Here is a 22,776-nt window from a genome sequence, read left to right on the forward strand (position 1 = left end):
GTAGCATTTTACCAGAATTCTAATAAAGAGCAAGTAGTCACTAAGTAATGTCTGCTGCAACTTGCATATGATGAATTCATATGGACACAAATTAGTGGCTGATTAAATATGGATTCAAAGCAATTAGCCCACGTCTTCACGCATTGTGCACAAGTGCTTTGGGTGCAATTCGGGACACAGCCGCAATGATGCTAAAAAATGCATTTTAGGAAAAAATATAGTGATCTGCATCTATAAAGCACACTTTGTGCTTCACACTTTGTAACTGAGTCTTTTTGTGTCTCTAAAATATTTGCACCTTATAATAATTATAAAAGTTATACAAAGTGGTGAACTCTCCCTTGGTCACACCAACTCAAAGTTCCAGCTAATAAAAAACAGAAAATACATATGTAACATATTGCAGTTTGAGGGTGCTGTCACTCTGCTGTTGCTATCAAGGCAAAAGCAACAGCAGAATCACGAGATGGGTAAGCCAAAAAAAACAGGGCCATTCTTGAGCCAATAGCTGCAAGTGAGGGCTAATGTCCTGAAACAGGGACTGATGGGAACTCTGCTTTGGTACTAAAATTATTATTTGATTTGATTTTCTAGCTAGACAATGATTGTTTGGGTAACTTTAGTGTTGCAATTTAACACGTGTTATTTATTCAGCCCTTTTTGGTCATAGGGACATACTGTATATAGATTTCTATGTTTAATATTTAAAGGTGAAAAAATGGTGTAACATTCGGTGTAACAAATGTCATTTTTATAAAGTTCTATTGTAATGCTTGTGTATAAATACATACCATGCATCGTAATCATGGAAATAATTCATTACAAATAGCTAAGCTAGTTTTATAAACGTATGTACTTTTTAAATTACAAATTAACTCCTAAAATTGCTCCTTTATTTTACACCACTCTTGCCCTGAATGTATCCCATTAAAATAGGTGGGATATATGAAAAACTATTTTGGCATGAAATACATATAAGTTAAAAGCACCAGCATTCGTTTTTTTAATCTCAGTTTTCCAATTTTTGAAATTTATCGATCAAAAAAATTGATTAAAATCAGATTTGTAATACTTAATGGAACAATTAGATTTTTATTGCAATCCGGAAAGCTATCACCTACAAGATGAGATTATATATGCAATGGGGCAGTGTTGGGGACAGCTTTGCTGGGCAGCGACATTTCCTTTTTTGAATGACCTTCTTTTCAGCCCATAACTCAATCTGTGTCCATATGTATCACATATGGATTTTGATCCCTGTATTTGAAAGGGGATTTATTTAAATATATAAATTATATACAGATCACCTTTACCTTAACTTTTTTTAAACAATGTCCTACTTTTCATATTTATTTTTTTTATAGATGGTTTCGATAGTCTGCCGGTTTTCTTGATGTCCTTTCATATTCCCGAACCAATTTTAGAGTATTTCACTACTCATCCGAGTAGCTTCTTCAGTTCAATGGACTATGGAAAACCATCTACCCTTTAATTTTGGTTGAACTGATGAAGCTGCTCGGGTGAGTAGTGAAATGTCTTCAATGATTACTCGGCAAGTCCAGTTGCTCTAGATTTTCTACTAGATCTACTAGATTATTTTTTTATAGTTTTTAAATTACTTGCCTTAACTTTCTGTCCCAGTTGGGCCACTGCCCCCCCCCCCCCCCAACAGCCAAAAAAAAAAAACTATATCTTTTTGGGGAAGGAAATTTTTTAAAGTATTTTCTCTTTTCATGTTGCTTCTCTTGATTCACTGTAAAATTGTTTTATGTTCCTTACATGGATTGGGAAACCTTTATGTTCTACAATATGGGCGCAGCATGGATGTCCTTTAAAATATAATATTCACAATTTATAAATAAAAAATAGTTGAACTCTTAACTGGTACCATAGGTAACACAATCTGGACAAAAAAAATAGATGAACCCAGCAGTTTTGGCTTTATTGTAATGCCTTTGTTACAGTATGTTAAACGCATTACAGGAAATATGCAGACAAAGTAAAACAATTTGGATTTTCCATTACCCCATAACGCACACAGGCCACACTATCAATTGTTTTCAACAGTTCCCGGCAAAACATTTTTCTTTCATCTTTTTATGGCAGGTACCTGTTTCAATGGCCATGATGACTCCCCAGGTGATCACCCCCCAGCAAATGCAACAGATACTTCAGCAACAAGTATTGTCTCCCCAGCAACTTCAAGCACTTCTCCAGCAGCAACAAGCCGTTATGTTACAGCAGGTAATGTTGGTTTCCTCCCTTCAACAGTTAATTCACTCTGAGTGCTCAAATGCTGGTATTGCATAAATTCTCTGTCATGTTTATCTCGTCTTCACCTTTTATAGCAGCGTATATCACACACAGAAAAATAATGTGCTGTCAGATTATTGTTTACATTGTCATCTGAAACAGAACACTACATTTCTAGACTTGTCAAAGCACAAGAAGTGTCAGAGAGTTGCTGAAGATTGTTGTTTCATGATATATAACACGTTACCACTTGTTTTAGTCATAATAAGGCAAAGACAGTCAGTGTGTTTTCAAGCTTTTTGCATTAAAGGGAAAAATAATAGATCTGTTTTTTACATATAAGGAGAGTATTCTCACAGAGATTTATGAGGAGCAAATTTATATGCCGCGCAAAGTCAAGTGGCTGAACTGAAAGTCAGTAAAATGTGGTTTTTGAATAATGAGATTATATAGAAAGTGGCACTGGATAGACACAAAATATTATTATGTGTGCCTTCGGTATCATTGTTGACATTAATATATCTAAACCTCAAAATTACATTTCTCAGTGAATCAGCAGGATGTGTCCTTCTGCTGAATAGATAATTTATCACCTGTGTATTCCCATCACCTGCTCAATTTTCTGTGAGGGTTATATTTCATTTAATTTTATTTAGTATATAAAATATATAAACATTTGAAAATTCAAGGACATACATACAGTATACTATCATAAGTTTAAATAATCTTTATTATGAGTCCCTTGGTCATGTGCCTATTTTAGTATACTAACGTTTGCCTTTTACTATACCATAGATTGCTTCTGCCTTTTATATTTAACGGGCATTTATATATTTTTATGCCATTCAGAGAAACAAACTAATAGGTTACTGTTATGTTCTTGAAAAAATACAGTCAAAGACAAATAGTGGTAAAATAAAAAGTTAAGTTCTCTTGTTTACCAGTGGAATAAGTGCATGTGCCCAGCATTAAGGGATGCAAAATTGAACCCCTATTGGCCCATATATTGAGCACATGTATGTAAGTGAATCCTTTTTCAGTTTTAATGCTTGTTGTAAAGCTATCAGCCATTACTTGCTTTGCTAAAGGGAGCATATCCCTAACTGAAGAGGGAAGGGGCTTACAAGCAGAGGGACCCCCAGAATAGTACTTGTGTACTGACCTGAGAGCTTTCAGTTGTAATCATAGGGTGCTCTCTGCATCTTCCCAATAATTGGACATTGTTGCAAGGAGACTGTAGCCCGATGGATTCACAAGCTAATTTCTCATATGAAAATTGTTCATGTAATGAACAGATGCTAGTCAGTATTTAAGTAAACCAGGTAACATCTTCATATTTATAAAACAATACTTAAAAGAACATTGGGACATTGTGACACAGAACAAGGGTAGAAAAGTCTAGTGTTTAATTAGGTGAATATAATAAAGGTCATTATCTGAAAATTCTCATTCACAATGCAAAAAAATTTTTTGTGTGAAATCAGTTTTGCATATATTGCAATAGTATTTAGCGACCCATCACTCAGTGGAAAAAAATAGAAAATCTTATGCTTTGCCCTGTGGTACAATGTGTCTAATTAAGCTTCCTACTAAAAAATGTGTTCCAAAAATATATAACCCCAAGCAGATCCTAAAAAAATTACTTTCTGCAAATGAAATAAATACACTAGTAACTGGTTGCACATTTTTTCATACATACAACTTTTATTATGTTCCACTGACAAATTTCTATGAGTAAATATTGCTAAGTGTGAAACACATAAGGCTTTTCTAACTCTGGTTTGCCTCCCATAAATGTTGTTCTTTTAAATGCTGTCTTACAAGGATGAAGATTGCGCCTGTTATATATGTATCATATATATATGTAATGACCCATTCCTCTGCATTATGTTAGCTTTCACTAATATGTAGACAAGGAAGAGAATATACTAAAGTGTACAATGTGCTGTGTAGTATCATACTATTGTGAAACAGACTATGTTTTAGTTTGGCCATTACATACAGTGAGTAACTATAGAGGAAGCAGAACCTACAACCACTGGGGAGACAGGGGGGCCCAGACCATGGGGTCTGCTTCCTCTATGGTATAGAAAGCCCCCGTCCCCAGCAGCTTTCCTACCTGAGTATGGGAGCTGGGCATGAAAGTAGACAGGAGGGCAGGAGGTGGGGTAGTGAGTCTGGATATGTTTGGCTGTGTGCGCCTTTCCCCACCAATGATATTTTTGTGGGGGTTGGCCACTACCACATAGTTACGCCGCTGATATGGTTTGCCCTTTAAAAACTGATTTTTTTTTTTGCAGAATTTAGTTATAATAGTTTGCCCTATTGTATATAACATGTAATTACATATAGAGAAAAAAATTCTAATAAAATTGAAAATGAAAATGGGTATTAACCCATTAACCAACTGTTGAATTAGCTTATAAGCATTTAATAGCATAACTATGTAGTGCCAGCCCCACCCTGAAAGAAATCTTTAGAGGGGCCCAAAGGACAAAGCTATACCTACCTGGACCCATTACCCCACCACCCACCCTCCTGCCCACTCAAGCCCCAAGCTCCCTGTCTGATTGGGTAGCCTTAAAGCCTTATCTGAGCAAATTGTTTGGATTGTGTTACATTTGGCTTCTTGTCACAAGCATGAGAGCTTGAGGGCATGCACCATGCACCCATACCCAAGGCCACTTTTAGGGGCTGGCGTCACTGATATTTGTCCTAGACACTAAAATGTGAAAGTAAGCTCATGGCCTAAGTATAATCTGATATTATTGTACAGTTAAGTATTTGGCTCTGGCCTATGATTTCTTTGTTGGCCATGACGATAACTTAGAAAACTGTATGGGTCATATGTAAAGGCCATTTTTTTGCACTTGGCACACTGGTCAAATGGCCAAAATCTGTTTTGAAGAGCAGAGACCTGCAGCTTTTTTTTTAGAGAGTATCATTTAGGTAGTATCAGGGGAAGGGCCCTGTCCTTCCCACATTCTCTATGGTAGGCATAAGGACAGGGCTCAGCTGCATCTCCCTGCACTCAAATCTTATTGTTCCTGTAGCCCTGCAAACACCTTATTGCTCAAATTTTCATCACACATCATATGGTTTATTTTCCACCCTCCAGTCTAGAAAGTGTAGGATTTGTAATACATGAAACTTTTACCTTTATTTATTAAAGTCAAAATGGTTTATTCAGCAACAACTACAAGAGTTTTACAAGAAACAGCAAGAACAGTTACATCTTCAGCTTTTGCAGCAGCAGCAACAGCAGCAGCAGCAGCAACAGCAACAGCAGCAACAGCAACAGCAGCAACAACAGCAGCAACAGCAGCAGCAGCAGCAGCAGCAGCAACAACAGCAACAACCACAGCCACATCCAGGAAAGCAAGCAAAAGAGGTGTGTTGCATTTATTGTTATAGTTTAAAAAATATTCATATCGGCATGTAAAAAATATATGTAAATAAAGTATTCATGTTTAAAGATAAAAAATCTACTTTAACGATATGTCCATGAATCTCAAGACCTCATTATTCACATGTTAAAGTTTAAACCAGCAATTGTCTAACTGATTATATATTTTAAAATATAACCTTGTTTTACTGCCAAGACCTTTTGATCTCATATTTCTTTAGCATTATTCATGTCCATACTTTGTTAAAACTGCATTGCCTGCATTCATTTGCGACTTTCAGTAGTGCAAACTATAGGTAGAATTTGATAAATGCGTTGTGAATATGATACTGCATGTTACCTAGCTTTAATTTGTAAAGAATGCTGAAAAGTTATGATACAGTTCAAGAAACATGCAAAGTTGGCTTATTGTTATATAAAAAAATAAATTTCAAAGTCACAGGCCCCTGATTAATGAACTGCTACTGGAGATTTGGACTGGCGAATAGAAAGTTCCAGTTTGATGTGCTCATAAATCAAGCTGACAAGCTAGCTTCTTAGGCCTACCCAGCACTTGTCTGCAGACTGCATCTAATATAAACATAATGCAAATCTAACACGTTGAAGTAGTTAAATTGATCAGCAGGTATTGTAGACGTTGTCTTAAAGTTGCCCATTATGCAAACCTACAGGAAACAGTTCTGACCTCCTGAGGCTTTGTTTCTGTTTGGATTTGTGAATAGAATTTCAGACAGGCATCAACTACAGCATAGAAATTGCTCCGTTATTTCTCCTGAGGCTTTGGGCAATCCACATGACTTGCTCCATTATGCAGTCTGTTTTCCAGTGAGTGCATCAGAAGTTTCTCTTTTCCCCAAACAAAAAAAGAAAGGTCTTCTACAGCAGCTTGTCTTTTTCTGAAGTGTGACTGCCATCTTATATTCTCCTGAGTCTCAAGAACTCTGGTTTGTCTTGTAATGCCTCACAAAATTGGAAGTTATACTTTTCTAATAATAGGCAACTTCTCTTGTTGGAATGTGATACTAGTGTAATATATTCCAAAGAAGAGAAAATAAAACACTAACAGGCTATTGGCATAAAGGCTGCATCCCAATTTCCTAATAGGTCGCTTGAGACTACATTCATGGGCAGCTGGGGATCAAACCTGCAAGCGATGAAAGGCACATCTGGGTTTGAGACTTTTACAATGGAGTGCCACATTTAGCAGGCACAAATTGATTTTTTTCTATCACACACGGCAAGGTTTTCAATTTACTTGTATCTTTAACTAGAAAACCAACTTTTAAAGTACAGTTTGTGCATCTCTGTGCTGATGAATCAGATACATTTAATGATCGTGGTGTTGGGGTAAATATTTTATTTCTGGGTTAATAGAACAAATTAATGCAATTAATAAACCAGTCCCTGAAAACAGTTTTTTTTAAGGGAAATGCATATGCTGTGGGTAGTTTTAGAGCTTGTTTAGAGATGTGAACATGGATTGCTGTACATGTTTTTTCAGGTGAGCCCAAAGCCTGACAAATTTGCACAACAATGTATTTCTCTTATAGTCTGATCTGTATGTAGAGGATGCAGAGCAAGCTAAAATGTTGCCCTCTAGTAGCAAGTTCACTTATATCTGCTTCTTTCAGGAACAGTTTGCCCTCATACAACATTATGCAGCTTGTTATAAAAGAACAAATGGTTACAAAAAAATGAGTAGGATTTAACTCACTGTAAGATAGTGAGAATTGCATGTGAAATTGTTCTCTATAAATATGTGAATGTAAAGAAAAAAGTGTTGATGTTTTTAATTTAACCATTTTAATGTCCTTTTTTTTTTTTTAGCAGCAACAGTTAGCAGCACAACAGCTTGTCTTCCAGCAGCAGCTCCTTCAGATGCAACAATTGCAGCAGCAACAACATCTGCTCAACCTTCAACGGCAGGGACTTATATCCATCCCGCCTAGCCAATCTGCTCTTCCAGTCCAGTCTCTACCACAAGGTAGAATTATCAGTTCTAAATTTTTATTTCTTAACTCAACGCAGTTAGAAAGAATGTCTAAGAATTATAGGAAAGGAGAATTGTTGTAACAACAAAGGACAGGTGATTATCCCTTTGGTCAGGAATATGCAACACTAACCCATATGCTGTTATATCAGAGCCAAGCAGGTGAAGGTTACTGGGAATAAGAGGCTTTCATATTTTCAGATGGAGACATAGAGGCTTCATTTATCAGAAAAGGACAAGGTGCAAAGTACAAAAAAGAGCATAAGGCAAATTTTTTGCACCTTGTACCAATTTCAATTAGCACCTAGCAGTCTAGAATGGGATGGAAAGGGTTGTATTGTATATGATATGATGCTGCCTGCTTAAGTCCTGAATAAAGGCGGTAAGAAAGAATTCTAATTAGTGATAGGCGAAATGTTTCACCAGGCATGGATTCGCTGCGAATTTTGAATTAAAAAATTTGCCGCTGAAAAATTCGCCGCACGACACAAGAATAGCTGCAGGCGCCGAAAGAATAGCCACGCGACAAAAGAATAGGTGCGAGACAAAAGAATAGCCGCGGGCAACAATTTTTTTGCCGCACAACATTTTCGCCATTTCGCGAATTTTTCGCCGTTCCGCTTTTAAAAGATTTGCACATTTTTCGGCAAAGCGAAACGGTACAGATTCGCTTATCACTAATTCTAATATCTCTATTTAATAGATGGCACATTTGGGGGAATGTAATAAATGTTGGATAAAAAAACAATCGCAATGGGACATAATTTTAGCTTTGCAACAAATTTTACAGAAAAATACTGTTTATGAACCCTTTGCATGTCTTGTGACAGTAGGTTTGAGATTGAAAACTTTTTAGTTTGCGCAAGTGTGCATTGTATGTGATAAGACTTCTTTTTTTTTATTTTTACGTTAAGATTAATGCCATCTTCAAGCAGGTATTAAATATTCACATTGTAATAAATGTTTAGTGAACAGTATTACATTGTGAGCAGCACTAAACATTTGCAAAAATGCCGTTATACACAACAGTTGTGATATTTATAACAATCCCCCTATTATTTCCTATAAGGTATATGTTGCAATTGCATTGTTCCAATGGACTACACTAAGCACTATTTACAATGATATATTTTACAGATGGCCTCTGTGTATTGCAACATTTTGATACACAACAGCTATGAATATCCTGTCAATTATATCCTTATAAACAGTGCTTAATGATCAGTTCATCAGTTATAATTGATGCTTAATTATGTCATTTGTGTCACATGCCTCACTGAAACTCATGTATTATAAAGTAAAGTGTACCTGATGTTGTAAAATATAAGGATATCAGAAGTCACCTTGAAGTTCCTGGGCCTCATGTTTTATATGTTTATGCAAATCCTTCTTGATTTCTAATATTCTTATAATTTACAATAAGGGGTACATTATTCCCGCCCTATATAATACACAAGATCCAAGAATATCCTGTAAATAACTTAAAAAATGGTACTTAGTTATGTCATCAGTTATAATTGGTGCTTAGTGATGTAATTTGTCTCACAAGACAAAAACGTGTGTATTATAAAGAATCATGTACCCCATGTTGTAAAATATGAGAATATTAGAAGTCAAGTCGGAGTTCCACAACGTGTATAAAAGCACTTCAGTCTTATGCTCTTGTATAATGATGAGCAAATTTTTTTTTTGTGAGGCATGGATTTGCAGTGAATTTCCGTATTTCTTCATTGGTGAATTTTTTCACAAAACTGCAGCAAAAATTCTGCGCGAAAAAATTCATTATACGCTAAAAAGTTGTAGTCATGTATAAATGGTCACGTCAAAATGGGTTTGGTTGAGTTAAAATAGGCGTGCAATGTCAAACTTGGGACTGCTGCATAAAAAAGGACGCAACACCTGTGTTTCGCAAATTTTGTTGGGACATATTCGCTCATCACCACTCTTGTATGGTTATGGAATTCCTCAGTGACTTATATGACTTATATTTTACAATAGGGGGTATTTATTCACTATATTATTTATTAACTACAATTTAATAGGTAACACATTTATTTATGTGTACATGTCAAGGATTGGATAGTTTATTTGATTTTGCTTCCAGTTTATTTGATTTTTGCTTCCTTATATACAGCATAAAAAATAATTTCATATTATTTGAATAAATATGCAAAACAACCTGCAATAAACATAATGTAATAAAATTCTTAACTTTACCCACAGCTTGTATGCCATTGCAACCAATCAGATGTTTTTTGCAGCTGGAGAGTAAATGCTACTTGCTGGTTGGTTTCTATGAGTTACTATATATGAAGCAAACTTAAGACCATTTATTACATTATTCCCAATATGTGGCAGATGGTTTGTGTTCAGCCTGTACTGTAATTAATGAAATTATAAGATGACAGTTATTGGTGAACTAGATTTAAAAGCTCAAACTTAAATAGGAAAAATGACATTGTAGAAACAGAGGCTTATTTTGCTTTTTTTTTCATTTTACAGCTGGTTTGAGCCCTGCTGAAATTCAGCAGCTATGGAAAGAAGTGACTGGAGTTCACAGTATGGAAGACAATGGCATTAAACATGGAGGGCTAGACCTCACTACTAACAATTCCTCTTCTACTACCTCCACCACCACTTCCAAAGCATCACCACCAATAACACACCATTCGTTAATGAATGGCCAGGCTTCAGTGCTGAGTGCAAGAAGAGACAGGTAATTTGATTTGTACTTTACTTGACTGGCATTTTTTAAGGGGACAGAAACATTTGGTTGACAAATCTCTGATACAATTAAATATCTGTTCATTTGTTATCTTTTTATGTTGCTATGAGAAGTTATGTAAGTGTAATGTAAGCTTGCCTTTGTTTTGGTTTGTGTTGAATGATAATTGTAAAAATCATTACTTACTGTATGTAGCAGTTATGCACAAATAACATATATATTTACAGAAAACAGCCAAAGCTGTTCACATTTAATAAAATAAATGAATGCTTTGAAATAAAGCAGCATCTAATTATAGAAATGGCATGGATAGTTTTTTTTTTGTTAATGAAGTAGCTTTTCAATAGCATGCTGTACAGTGTGGCTTGGCTTATTTAAAAATCAGTGGGTGTCAGTATAGCTATTACTTTGTTCTGTTAATGTGCTACTGATAACTGATCAAAGAAACAATACACTGTCTTATATTTTATATATCATCTAAATCTATTGGTGTATATGTAGAATAATGTTGATGAACAGTGTCCCTCTTGGAATCCACAATTTGATCCCACATAAGCTTCTTTTTTTGAGTATAACTTACAGTTTTTTAGAACATGCACAAAATGTAAAGCTTAGCCTTTACATACTTTTTTATATACCACTTTTTGTAGTTCTTGCACAGAATTAACTTATTTTCAACATTCTAACCCCTAATATTTAGTAAAAGGCGCATAGATAGCTCAAGTGTAGTAACCTACATTAACCAATAAGATAAGTGATTTCAAACAGGCGACGGGTAAATGCTTCCTGTTAATGCTATAGATGATGGTAGCAAACTTAGCTCCTTGTATCACATAACCCCATTTGAACTTCTCAGCTACAGCCACCTATAATTTCATATCTAATGCATTTTAGCTTGCACAAGCCATTGTAAAGGCTTAAGGCATGACTCCTAAGTGTCACTATTTAATAGGCCAGCACTAATTTTTTGGACATGAAAAGCAATATGGTTTACCATATTGAAAAAATGTTTCCCTGTTTCTCTAAAATGCTCCCTAGATAAAGTAGCATGGAATGCCAAGTACCTGAAGAATTTACAACACATATGCCTGTGTATCTGCTATAAACACTGGGGTTACTTCCCACAGTTTGCTAATTTGCATCAGTGCAGGTACCTGTAACAGCCACATAATTCTAAGGGCTACCTAAGGGCTATAGAAGGCAGGATGATTTGTAGGCTTTTAGTCTCCTCCAGCATAGGCAACAAAATGTCCCTCCTACTGGAATTAATGAAAACATCTGGTGGTTAAGCATATGCATCATATTGCAGCCAGGCAACTTTGGGCTATTATTAGTCATAAGTGAAACTGTCTTGTTTTGCTTCACCGAAAATTTTCACTGCTAAAAAATTTGTGAAATGGAGAAATGCAGCTACCATATGACTTGGCTTGATCAAGGCTTGAAAATGGGTCCAGGGGGGGCCTGAAACATTGCCCTTTAGACATATGTATATGGGCTAAATAAACACCTTCACAATTTATCACTTATTTGGTGTGCTGCTGGATTTTTCCAGTTGTATTGCTGACTACTCTACAGGAGAGTAATGTTCCGACTAAGCACCCAACACTTCAAGCAGTGAATTATTGATCAGGTTGAGCTTTCCTTCATCGTCTATAAAGTGACCTTGACTTATTTGACACAACCACAAGTTTTTGACGTGACTGCAACTTTTTTTGACATGCCGTGACTTTTTTCTCCCTTGGTGAATTTTTGTCACAGGGAACTTTTGTGGCAGTTCCACGAAAAAATTAGCCAATGGTGAAATGGAGAATTTCACTGCATATTCATACCTGGCAAAAAATTCACTCATCACTAGCTGCAAGTGTTGCATACATAATACCTAAGTTTTACCACCAGGGGTTTCAATGAATCCAGTTAAGAAGGTAACTTTGGACATTTTGTCCCCCACACTAGATGAGATTAAGTACCCTAAAACACAAAAGATTTAGATATTATTGGAAAATGTAGAAATTATAATTTATGTCTGAAAGATGCATAAACGTTACTAAAAAATGAAAATGATTTATTTCATTTGCACAATTACATGAATACTTGATGTTGTAGCTGCATATTTTTATTCCGTTGTATTATGCATGAATATCTGTCTATGTTTAAGTATCTGAAAAGTACTATTTTCACGTTGAATTTCAAACATAAAAAATAAATCAGTTTCAATATTTTTAAATAATATATTATATACTGTATATAATTGCTAGTTAATATTATTTATATTTATTCTATGTTAAAAAAAAGTGCTCAAAACAATGATGTAATTTCCTAACCTAGGAAGCAACATTTTAAAGTGTTCTCAAAGTTGTAAGCTCAATACTATAGTAGAGGTCATATGTCAAAATTACTATTCAGTGTTTTATAGTCATTTTTTTAATCCTTTATTAGAAGTCATCTTTGGCTCTATTTCTCCTCTAATTGGAACATCATCCTGCCTTGGCAGTTGAACTATTCAATAGAACGATTAAATTTTTCTGACTGCTCTGAGCTGAATTGACCTGTTTTGACCCGTTTGTCAGTGATCGTAACCTGACAGGCGCTAGCAGCCTCAAACGATTATGGCTTTTGAGATTAATCTGATGCTATGTTCTCTTTTTATTACAGCTCGTCACATGAGGAGACTGGAGCTTCACATACTCTTTATGGCCATGGTGTCTGTAAGTGGCCAGGCTGTGAAAATATTTGTGAAGATTTTGGACAGTTTTTAAAGTAAGTTTATCGTATCAACTTTGCAAACTGCTCATCTACATGAATGCATAAAAAATAACTTTAGCTTACAGTCATCAGTAACATTAAGATTTATTTGAAATAATAATTTGTCAAGACAACAAACCTTAACAGTTCTAGAGCAGTGTATACAACCATCTTTGAACTAGCTGGAAAGTCAAGGGCCTGGGATCCCTTTTTTATAGCAAGGTTAGTCAGTTTGACTGAGAGTACTTGGAGTTGCATGTCTCTGTCCATATCCCCTTACAGATTTATGATTACTTTATGACCATCTACAATATATGTTTCATTCAGATCCCTGTGCACCACTGTAGCATTCTTTTTGTAGTTTACTGCTGTGTCTTTTCAATCCTCAGAATCTTCAATTCTCTTAACAATCCACAATATCAAAAACTGGATGGAGAAGGGAATTCCTAGGATTTATAGCAGACCATCTAGTTCTAAGACCCACCCAGTATGGGCCAAAGGCAGATATTTTTCATCTTCCAGACTTTTAGTTGTACGCTCAAAGGGGGGTAAAGCAATAGTGTGGTGCTGTATTATGGGGATATTAGTTTTCTCCTCTTGTTTTTTTTGCTTTGTGTGTGTGCATGTGTGTGTGCGTCTGCCCTTCTGTTATACTGATTTAAATATCCCTTTGCTTTTGTAAACATCAGAATAAATAGGATATTGCAATAAACATATATCAGCGGAAGGACAGACCATTTTTATAGATGAGTAACTTCACAGGCTGAAGATTTTGTGTTGTCATGGTGCGGTTAACAGGGTGAATGAACTGTTTCATGCTTCATCAACAATTAAGTTAATTAGCTTATTTGAAATGGCACTGCTTTGTTGCCAGGATGTTGGCAGAAACATCAAAAAGATGTGTTTACAAATGGAAGCCTATCCTTAGGATAGAGGGCAGAGACACCTTGACTGAAGAATACAAAAGATGTCTATGATAAATAGCAAAATGAGTTAAGTGCTTTTGTATTAGTGTGAAATTTCAGGGGTTGTATTATGTATTTTAAAGTTCCTTTCATTTTCCATTTATGTTCCTAGAAATGAACCCTGAGTTATTTGACTACAGCTTTTAGTGTTTTTTCCTCTTGCTATTTTCATGTGTTTATAATAAATGAAAATTGCCTTGTTGCTTTAGCTGATGAACTTATTTAGGGTAACCGTTTCCAATTCATTTTGTTGAAATACCAGGGAAGTTATTTTGGAGCCAAAACAATCATTTTAATTACTGCTCAAATATTTTTTTAGCAGTAGCCTTAAGGTAAAGAAACCCCTTATCCAGAAAACCCCAGGTCTCGAGCATTCTGCATAACAGGTCCGATACCTGTACAGACACTTTCTTATCAATGATAGGAATTGCATTAGTATTACCACCAAAGAACGATACTATTATTTTTCACCAAAGGACTCCTGCAACCAACATTCTTTTCTATTAGTCATGCTGGGCTCCTCCTATAGCCAATTTTGTTTAGAATTGTACTCCACACTACAGGAATATTGTTCCACCCCCTGCCTAGCATGACTGACAGAACCAGCTCTCTGGGGGCTGCACAGTTCATCATGTTGTAGCCCTCCATTAACACTAGACTGGGGGAAATGTTAAAATTTATATTAGTGTGGTCCTTTTTTTTAGCAATGATGCTGACACAATACAGGACTGAGTCAGTATCATTTCAAATCAGCTATATGCTCAAAAACAAATTCACTTGAAGACTGCATTGGACAATAAGATGTCTTCTCAACCAGGGATAGGGCTATGATCCAAATAACTCTGTAGTAATACTCTCAATCTCTTTGTTTTATACATTAAAAATAAAGCAGATTTTATTTTATTTATCTGTCATATTCTAATGTAAATTGCATTCTTATAAACATATACTATATTATTATGGGTTCTAAAATGGCATCATATTATTACATTAGACATCAAATTACAATGCGTATTTCAATATAACTGCGATCTTTCATAAACCTTATACCTAAAAGCTTACACGTTAAATGTAGAATACTGTGTTTAGTTCAGACATTTTAGATTATCAAAAGTTCTGCACTTATTTAAATTGCTGACTTAAATAGACCTGAAATCATTGTACCTTGAAATGCTCAAATGACAGTTTACCTCAGAGCTCATGGTAAAAGAGCAGTCTGGGCAAATGTATTTTAGGAGATTGATATGGAAAACACAATGGCTTTGATTCACTGGGTAATCATAGAAAGGATTTAGTGCGAAGTACAGAATAACTTCAAGTAAATGGCTTTTAGTGATAAATAATGTTAAGTTGAAAACATTAGCCTTTTTTTTATCAGGTATTGACAAGAAAAAGTGAAAGTATAACAAATGAAACCTTTGATAAGAATAAAACTACTGCTATGGGATCTGTTATCCGAATACATTTAAGTATTGGAAGAACCGATTAGGATTGTTTTGCCATCAACATCTGTTTATTTTAGTGAGTTAACATTTTATTCAAGGTACTCTTTTAAAAGGCAAATGAGTAAAAAATTAAGGCTTAGTTGTTTACATAGAACAGATAACAAACTTCTGCACCATAGAGCCAATACATGATGCACAGTGTCTACCCATATGCAGCCACAGTAAAACAGCATTCTGTATGTAGTAGAAATGAATGCAAACTTAGGCAGAGCTGGCTGACAATTTTCAGTTTTATAGTTCTGCAACAGCTCAAGGATATATTTTATTATAGTAGAGGATAAATATTTACATCCAACTTTTTATATTGCTGTAAAATGTATCTATCTTGTGTTTCTGTAACAGTTATCACATATCTTTCTTACCTGGTATGAAGAACTTGAATTATATGCATAATCTATCGTGTCAGTCTCTATATGTATGTTTGCATATTTTTATTTGTAAACCGCTACTTGCGTAAGCAGATCTGTACAGTAGAACAAAATACATTAATAGAACAAACAGGGGTAAATACAATAATAATATGAAAGATGAACACAAAATATTGTTAAATGCAATGAATGTGTAAGGGACAAGAGGAAGGAGGTCCTTGCCATGCAGAGCTTACAGTTTAAGTCAGTGGGTAACTAACAATCACAAATAGAATATTAAGTGCTGCAGGGGTTGTCACTGCCTTATAAGTTCATTAGTACCCATACTAAGTCAGATGTTATGCAAGTGCACCAAGAGGTGGTCTTTGAGTTTAGCTCAAAGTTTATAGCCACCCATATTTAATTGGATTTTACAGTAAGAAAAGATTATTTATTGCATATTTTGTGCTGTATCTTTACTGTAGTTATATAAATAAAGCACCATTCATAATATTAAATCAACCTATTGATTTAAATTTTCCTGTTAGTCCCAGGAGTCTACAATAAATATTTGATCTTATTAACTACAGCCAATTACTTTTAGGCTGGACTATAATATCACTGAGATTCCTCTCATTTTTGCAGTGCTCCAAAACTCCAATGGGTGCCAGTGAAACAGTACAGAAGAATTCTATAGCAAGTGTTGCAAGCATTAGTAAAACAGGGAGAGAGCAAATCATTGTTGGCACATCAGCTATTGTGGCATTGTGGTCTGCGTGAGGCGCACTTAAGTAACCTTTTACAACATTCATTCTGCTAAAAGACCTTCAATAATTACATGTAAAAAGTTATTGAAGATAATATAACATGACTTGGTTACAATCAAATCAATGTTATGTAACAGTCAATGAAATTGGATCTGACATCTAACGTCTTGCATTTTAAATTCACTCCAAACCTTATCCACTAAGTGCTGAAAACACATGCAATATATTCTTCTGTAGAACACACACTTCCGATAGGATTAACCACAGAACAGAATACGAATGCAGTGTAAATCTGCCAGCTGCCAGCTAAAACAATAACAGTTTCTTATAATTGTCTAAAAACCTACAGTATCTCCTGTCTGATTAGATTGTTTAAAGGGCCACTATACCCTTTTATCTTTGACTTTGTCTAATAGAGATATGTAGTGCTTATGCTTATATGTATTGTGCTTTCCCACCCCAGGTTCTGTGAAGATGCTACTGACTCAGCTTGCAATGTAATGTTGTCAAAATTGACATTATTCCCCAAGCTGATTGTCTACAATTTAACATTGGATCTTCTGTTGTGTTATAATCTCTTTAGGGTAATGACACATGAGACTTTTTGTTGCAGACGCTAAATCTTACCTACTGTGAGTGACAAAATGTCCCTCGTTTCCTTCCCACTGGCTAAAATGCAATTTCCAGTGGGGAAACATGGTACACAGGTACTTTCCGAAGCGACCCAAAGTTTGCAAAGCCAATGTCACACATATGTTTTCCCACCAGCGATTTACATTATTCTTGGTGGGAAAGCATTTGGAGGAGGTTTATCACAAGCGACTAATTTATTTGTCTGTCAGTACCCTTACATTAGGAATAGTCTGATAATGTAGTATCATTGGTGATGTCATATAGGGCCCTAAATGAACCCTAACCCTTTATGCCAGCATAGATCCCCCCCACTTCTGTTTACAAAATGAACAAAAAACGGCCACTATTTTTATATACACACACATATTATAGTTAAGTGCTGCCATGCAGAACAATTATCAGGTAGGACTAGGAAATATTTCTCACGTGGAAGTAATGACAAATAGGATGTTCATGATCATATCCCTGTATAAAATCACATACCCAAAAATGATTGATTGAGAAACATTGAATTTGACTGCAACTAAGGTTAGATGGCAATGACTACTATAACTTCTACTACTACTTTTCTGTGAAGGCCAGTACTAATGGGAAGTGCAAATTACATAGCCACTGGCTGTTGGACTACATTGGATTTTGCAGCTACTGCAATATTTAGCCGTTACCCTAGGCTTTCAAAGGAGAAACCTATATCCCACAGGTTGCCCAAATTAGTAACCCATAACAGCCAGTTGGCTTTCATTTGTCTAGCACAGATTAAACAAAGGGAACAAATATCTGATGGATTGCTTTAGGTGATTAGACCCGGGCCAAGAGATTGCCCACAACAAGTATTGATCTTTAACAAAGATGTATTTATGAAGCCTAGGCCTATGAGAGAAAGATAAGAAGACTTTTTAAATATTTTATATACAGCTGCAAATGCATACTATCCCTTTTACATCAAATTGATTTTTTGCTGGAGTTTTAATTTCAAAATAGGCTCTTTCAATGTTCATGCTTGCACACATCTGTTTTCTTGAATGGTATTTTAAAAATAGAGAGTTCACAATTCAAAGAGTCTTCTTTGTTCTTCTCTATTTGTAGTTTTTATTAAATGTCTACTGAAAGAAAATGCTTATCATTTACAAACTGCGTACATGAGGCTAAGACCCAGCTTAGTCTTATGCAGTTTTTAAAGAATGCCAGTCAACCACATCATTTATTCCATTTTGAAAACAAAAATCAATATACCTATAAAGTGACCCATAAATTAGAACTGGCTCACACAATGTTTGTTCTTGCTGGCTTTCTGAACGCACCCTTTGCATTTTCTCTTCACCTTTCTGTTTGAACTGCAGTCACAGTAAGAGGCTCATTAAGGGACATTAAGGAGTGGATCTAACCAGAATTCCATAGCTTGCTTTGCTCTTATTAATGCATAGTAGAGCAGAATGCATTTAAATATTTCATAGACATTCAGTAATTTGTGTGTAATCGTCTTGTTAGCAGACCAGCAGAAGTAGAGCAGGTCTGTGAAATGGTGTTAGTGATTGCATGGGTAATTTACAGACCTTTGGCATCACGAAAAGGCATTATTGTTGGCTTATAGAAAGCTGTGAAATAGAACTAGCAATAAGTAAAAAAAACTGATAAAGGTTTTGTAATAAGCATCTTGAAGGATAACAACCCATTTAGTCCTTTTGAAGCAGCAATAATTCATGACATATGCAATATATCAAATACATAAGATAGCATTATGGAGCATTCATATGAAAAGGGTATTTGCAACATTAGTTCCAACTTCCTGCGAGGAACATGATTAAATGATTAATGAAATGTCCTTTTGCATATGCATTTTGAAACAGCAATTAGGTACTGAGTCAGAAATTTCAGGAATCCTCATTTTTCAATATTATCCTATTCCTGATTTATATATCATACAGAATTTTTAACAGCAATGCGTAGCACCTGAGACAGATATAAAGACATAAAAGAGAATATTTTTGACATGAAATAGTTTTACTTATATAAATTCCTAATTTCATGTTCATGCTAAACCTATTTATTTAATCCTTCTGCATTTCATTTGTATCCTTCGCCATTTCTGCACGTTGATTGGCATAATTAAGTAGAGGAATGAATAGGCTCTATTATTTTACATATCACTGGTAAACAATAGCAAGGAACGGAGAAGGGAGATGTGGCAGAGGTATGTATGTGTTTTTCAAGTTCTCGGTAATCCACTGGAGGCTGTTCTATAAATGATCATTGAAGGGCTGCAAGCTAGCCTATAATTACAGGAAAGAAAGTGGCAGCTCTGGCATTTCATAACTATGTGTCCTCGAAAAGAGCTTTGTGAGTTTGTCACCAATGATAATTTAGATAGAGGCTCATTACTGAACATCACAACACTTTAAAAACCTTTTGCCTTCATGCAGGAGAATAAAGGACTATTTTAATGGCAAGGTTCTTTTGTGTTCCTCTGAAAAATTCAATCAAGACAAAACCTCACTGACTATTATTGTACTCTACAGTCTCTCTATTATAATGAAAGCAGCACAGATAAACTGAATATGAAGACTTTAGCAGTTCAGCGCAAACATGGTTTTGTTCTTCAAATGTATAACACAAGCATTACACTAAAAATGCAAACATTTTCTAAGCATGTTTGTGCCTGCAGCCCCAGTCATTTGATTTTTTTATGGTGTGTGTGGTTCTTTGTGTAATATAATATATGAGAATTGAAGGACAAAACTACACTAAACGTAAGTTTGCAATTCGATACTGCGTGTGTGTGTGTGTGTGTGTGTGTGTGTAGAAGATAGTCAGGGAATATACAGTATTGGCAACTTTAAAATAGCTACTCAATTATGCATTTATGTATGATATGTGTATTATATGTGTATATATATATATATATATGTGTGTGTATATGTAAAGAAAGAGACATATGATAACATTTGTATAGAATAACAAATTAGCTTTTACAATTACCTTTTTAGTGATTAATATATAAGCAAGCCTTGGTGTCTTTATCGCTAGTTTGTGGGGATAGATATGTTAACAGACTAGTGTGTATTAATTCATATTTTCAAATGCAGTGCAGCATGCATTAAAAGGCATGATTATAAAATAAGCAGGACACAATATATGCAAAAGACTCTTCTGTAATCAGCAGTAATATCCTTATGTTTAAGACTCACACATTTTGTGGTTTAAGAATCTCATTTTAATTCAAATTTAAATATCAGAGGAAGAATACATTTAACATTTCTACAATTAGAAAAAATACTTTCAGTATATTTATAGGAATGGTGTTATGAGAAATATCCTAACATTTTGGATATATGGTTACGCACATCAATCATTTCAGAGGCCATCATGGGGTATGATGCAACATAAGCTTACTTATAGCATAATGCCATGTATCTCTAGCTATACCATTTTAGGGCTAGTCTCACCCATGCTGCAACTCTTATCAAACTCAAGGCTAAAGTTTAAGCTCCTGCCTGAATTGCATGATCTGTAAGGCGACAGGAGTAAATCAGTTAAATAATAAGCAACTTTTTTGTGTGTAAAAAAAATATTTTTCACATCTGTCCCTATTCCATTCTGGGCAAACTAGCAGCATTAGATATAGCAAAAGTTTATGTGTGAAGTACCTGTGTCTCATCTCCATTTTTCAGGGGGGAGGGGAATTACCACCTTTCAACTTAAAAGGGTATCAAGAGTAGGGGAACTGTAGGTTTTAAACTGATCAGATTATCAAGGGATATGGGGGTCCCATTTCTTTTTGAACGGCTAACAATTACCTTTGAAAAATATGTGATGTATATAAAAACTCTTCTTATTAAACACCATGGGTTAATTCCCAGAGGTTAAGCATGGAAATGGTTTAATCAGACAACAGCACCAATCAGATACTAGAACTAATGCATTTCCAGGTTCCTTTACTAGCATTGGGGCGTTTTAATGCAAAAAACATGATATATACTTATGAAATATAGTGGCAAGTAGTCTAAAATAGCCTCCCTCATGCATGCAATCAATCTATCTTCCTGGTCCAAAATAAGCATATTGGCGTCCCCAAAATGTGTTCCTTTTTTTAGATGTACTATAGATAGAGTCTTCTATGTAACATAGATGGAGTTAGTACTCCTATGTTGGGCCATTAATTTACTGAATTGTTGTGTATAGATTTGTCACTCTTCAATAAACTGAAAAGCATATACCACATTGCTCTGCTTGTATGTAGGGTTTAGGTGAACAAGCTTCTGTTTCAAAGTGTTGCTTGGTTTGAAAAACACAGGAATGCAATGTTTGTTGAAAATGCCAATATTCCAACAACATATGGGTATGATCTGACTATGCTATGTGCCTACTCTCTGTTGGTTGGTATGGTGTCCCTGCTTGACCTAGATGCTGCTTTGACAAAGGCCTAGTTTGGATATCCTCTATGTCTATCTCACAGTCCAAACTGCCTTTTTTTCCTTTGTGATGTTGATGTTCTTTTTTGCTTAGCCTTTCAAGCAGGTAAAGCCATTTCATTCTCATGTTGGGATGGAATATAAATATAAACATCGCTTCAGCCCACAGGGGAATTGCCTTTCCCCCAGCTTAGTGTGAGAAACTTGTACTTTGTACATAGCACTTAAGACATGTTAGAGTGTCTAAGCTTGTCAGCCAAGGCAGTGGGGCAACTTGAGGGGATTTTTAAAAACTCCACCATTACTGTTGATGGTACAAGGTTCCTATGACATAAACTATTCAATCTGTTGGATTTTTGCAGTAAACAAAGACAGTATCATTAATTTCATCCTGTTCTTACTTTGTTGACACCAGAGCCAATCTTTATTAATATGGTATATCTATTACTAGTGTTTATGTATTCATTATATGGTCACATAAAGAATAGCAAATGATCACAGCCTGTAAATTCATTAGCACATGTGTGTTCCCACCTCTCAACAGTAGATTCCAGAATAGCAGATGGTTACTTCTAATAAATAAAGAGCACAGAGGGAGGTAGCATATCATGCTGGCAGTTTTGCCCAAATGCCCTGATTTATAAATTTGATAAAGTCCTATATATTATAACCTGTCTATTATATATGTTGTGGAATGAGTGCAGATTATGTCTATCTTCCTAAGTTTATTTTTTTATGTGCCACCATACTATAAAACACTGTGAATAACATTTGTTATTCTATTGTTTTTTTCAGGCACCTTAACAATGAGCATGCATTGGATGACAGAAGTACTGCTCAATGTCGAGTCCAAATGCAAGTGGTCCAGCAACTGGAAATTCAGGTTTGTCTTCTGCAGAAGTATCATAATTGACGTTGTGTACATTTAGAATGACATTGTTACTGCCCTGTGGATCTCTTTTTAAAAGCGATCCAACTTTATGACTGCATGCATATTTACTTTTTAAATGCTGACATTGTTTTAAAAGAGAGAG

At 35.3% G+C, this 22,776-nt stretch overlaps 1 protein-coding gene across 13 annotated transcripts in view; it reads left to right on the forward strand.

Moving 5' to 3' along the window:
- The window catches only part of foxp2 (forkhead box P2), a 151,595-nt gene that overhangs the window by 81,033 nt on the left and 47,786 nt on the right, over positions 1–22,776 (forward strand). For 9 of the 13 annotated variants that reach the window (XM_031897526.1, XM_031897521.1, XM_031897524.1 and 6 more), the window contains 6 exons: positions 2,107–2,244; positions 5,426–5,644; positions 7,487–7,643; positions 10,152–10,365; positions 13,027–13,131; positions 22,538–22,625. In XM_031897526.1, coding sequence (XP_031753386.1) covers positions 2,107–2,244; positions 5,426–5,644; positions 7,487–7,643; positions 10,152–10,365; positions 13,027–13,131; positions 22,538–22,625 — 921 coding nt within the window. 13 annotated transcript variants of the gene reach the window in all.

The sequence above is a fragment of the Xenopus tropicalis genome, chromosome 3 (assembly GCF_000004195.4).
Source record: "Xenopus tropicalis strain Nigerian chromosome 3, UCB_Xtro_10.0, whole genome shotgun sequence".
Lineage (NCBI taxonomy): Eukaryota > Metazoa > Chordata > Amphibia > Anura > Pipidae > Xenopus > Xenopus tropicalis.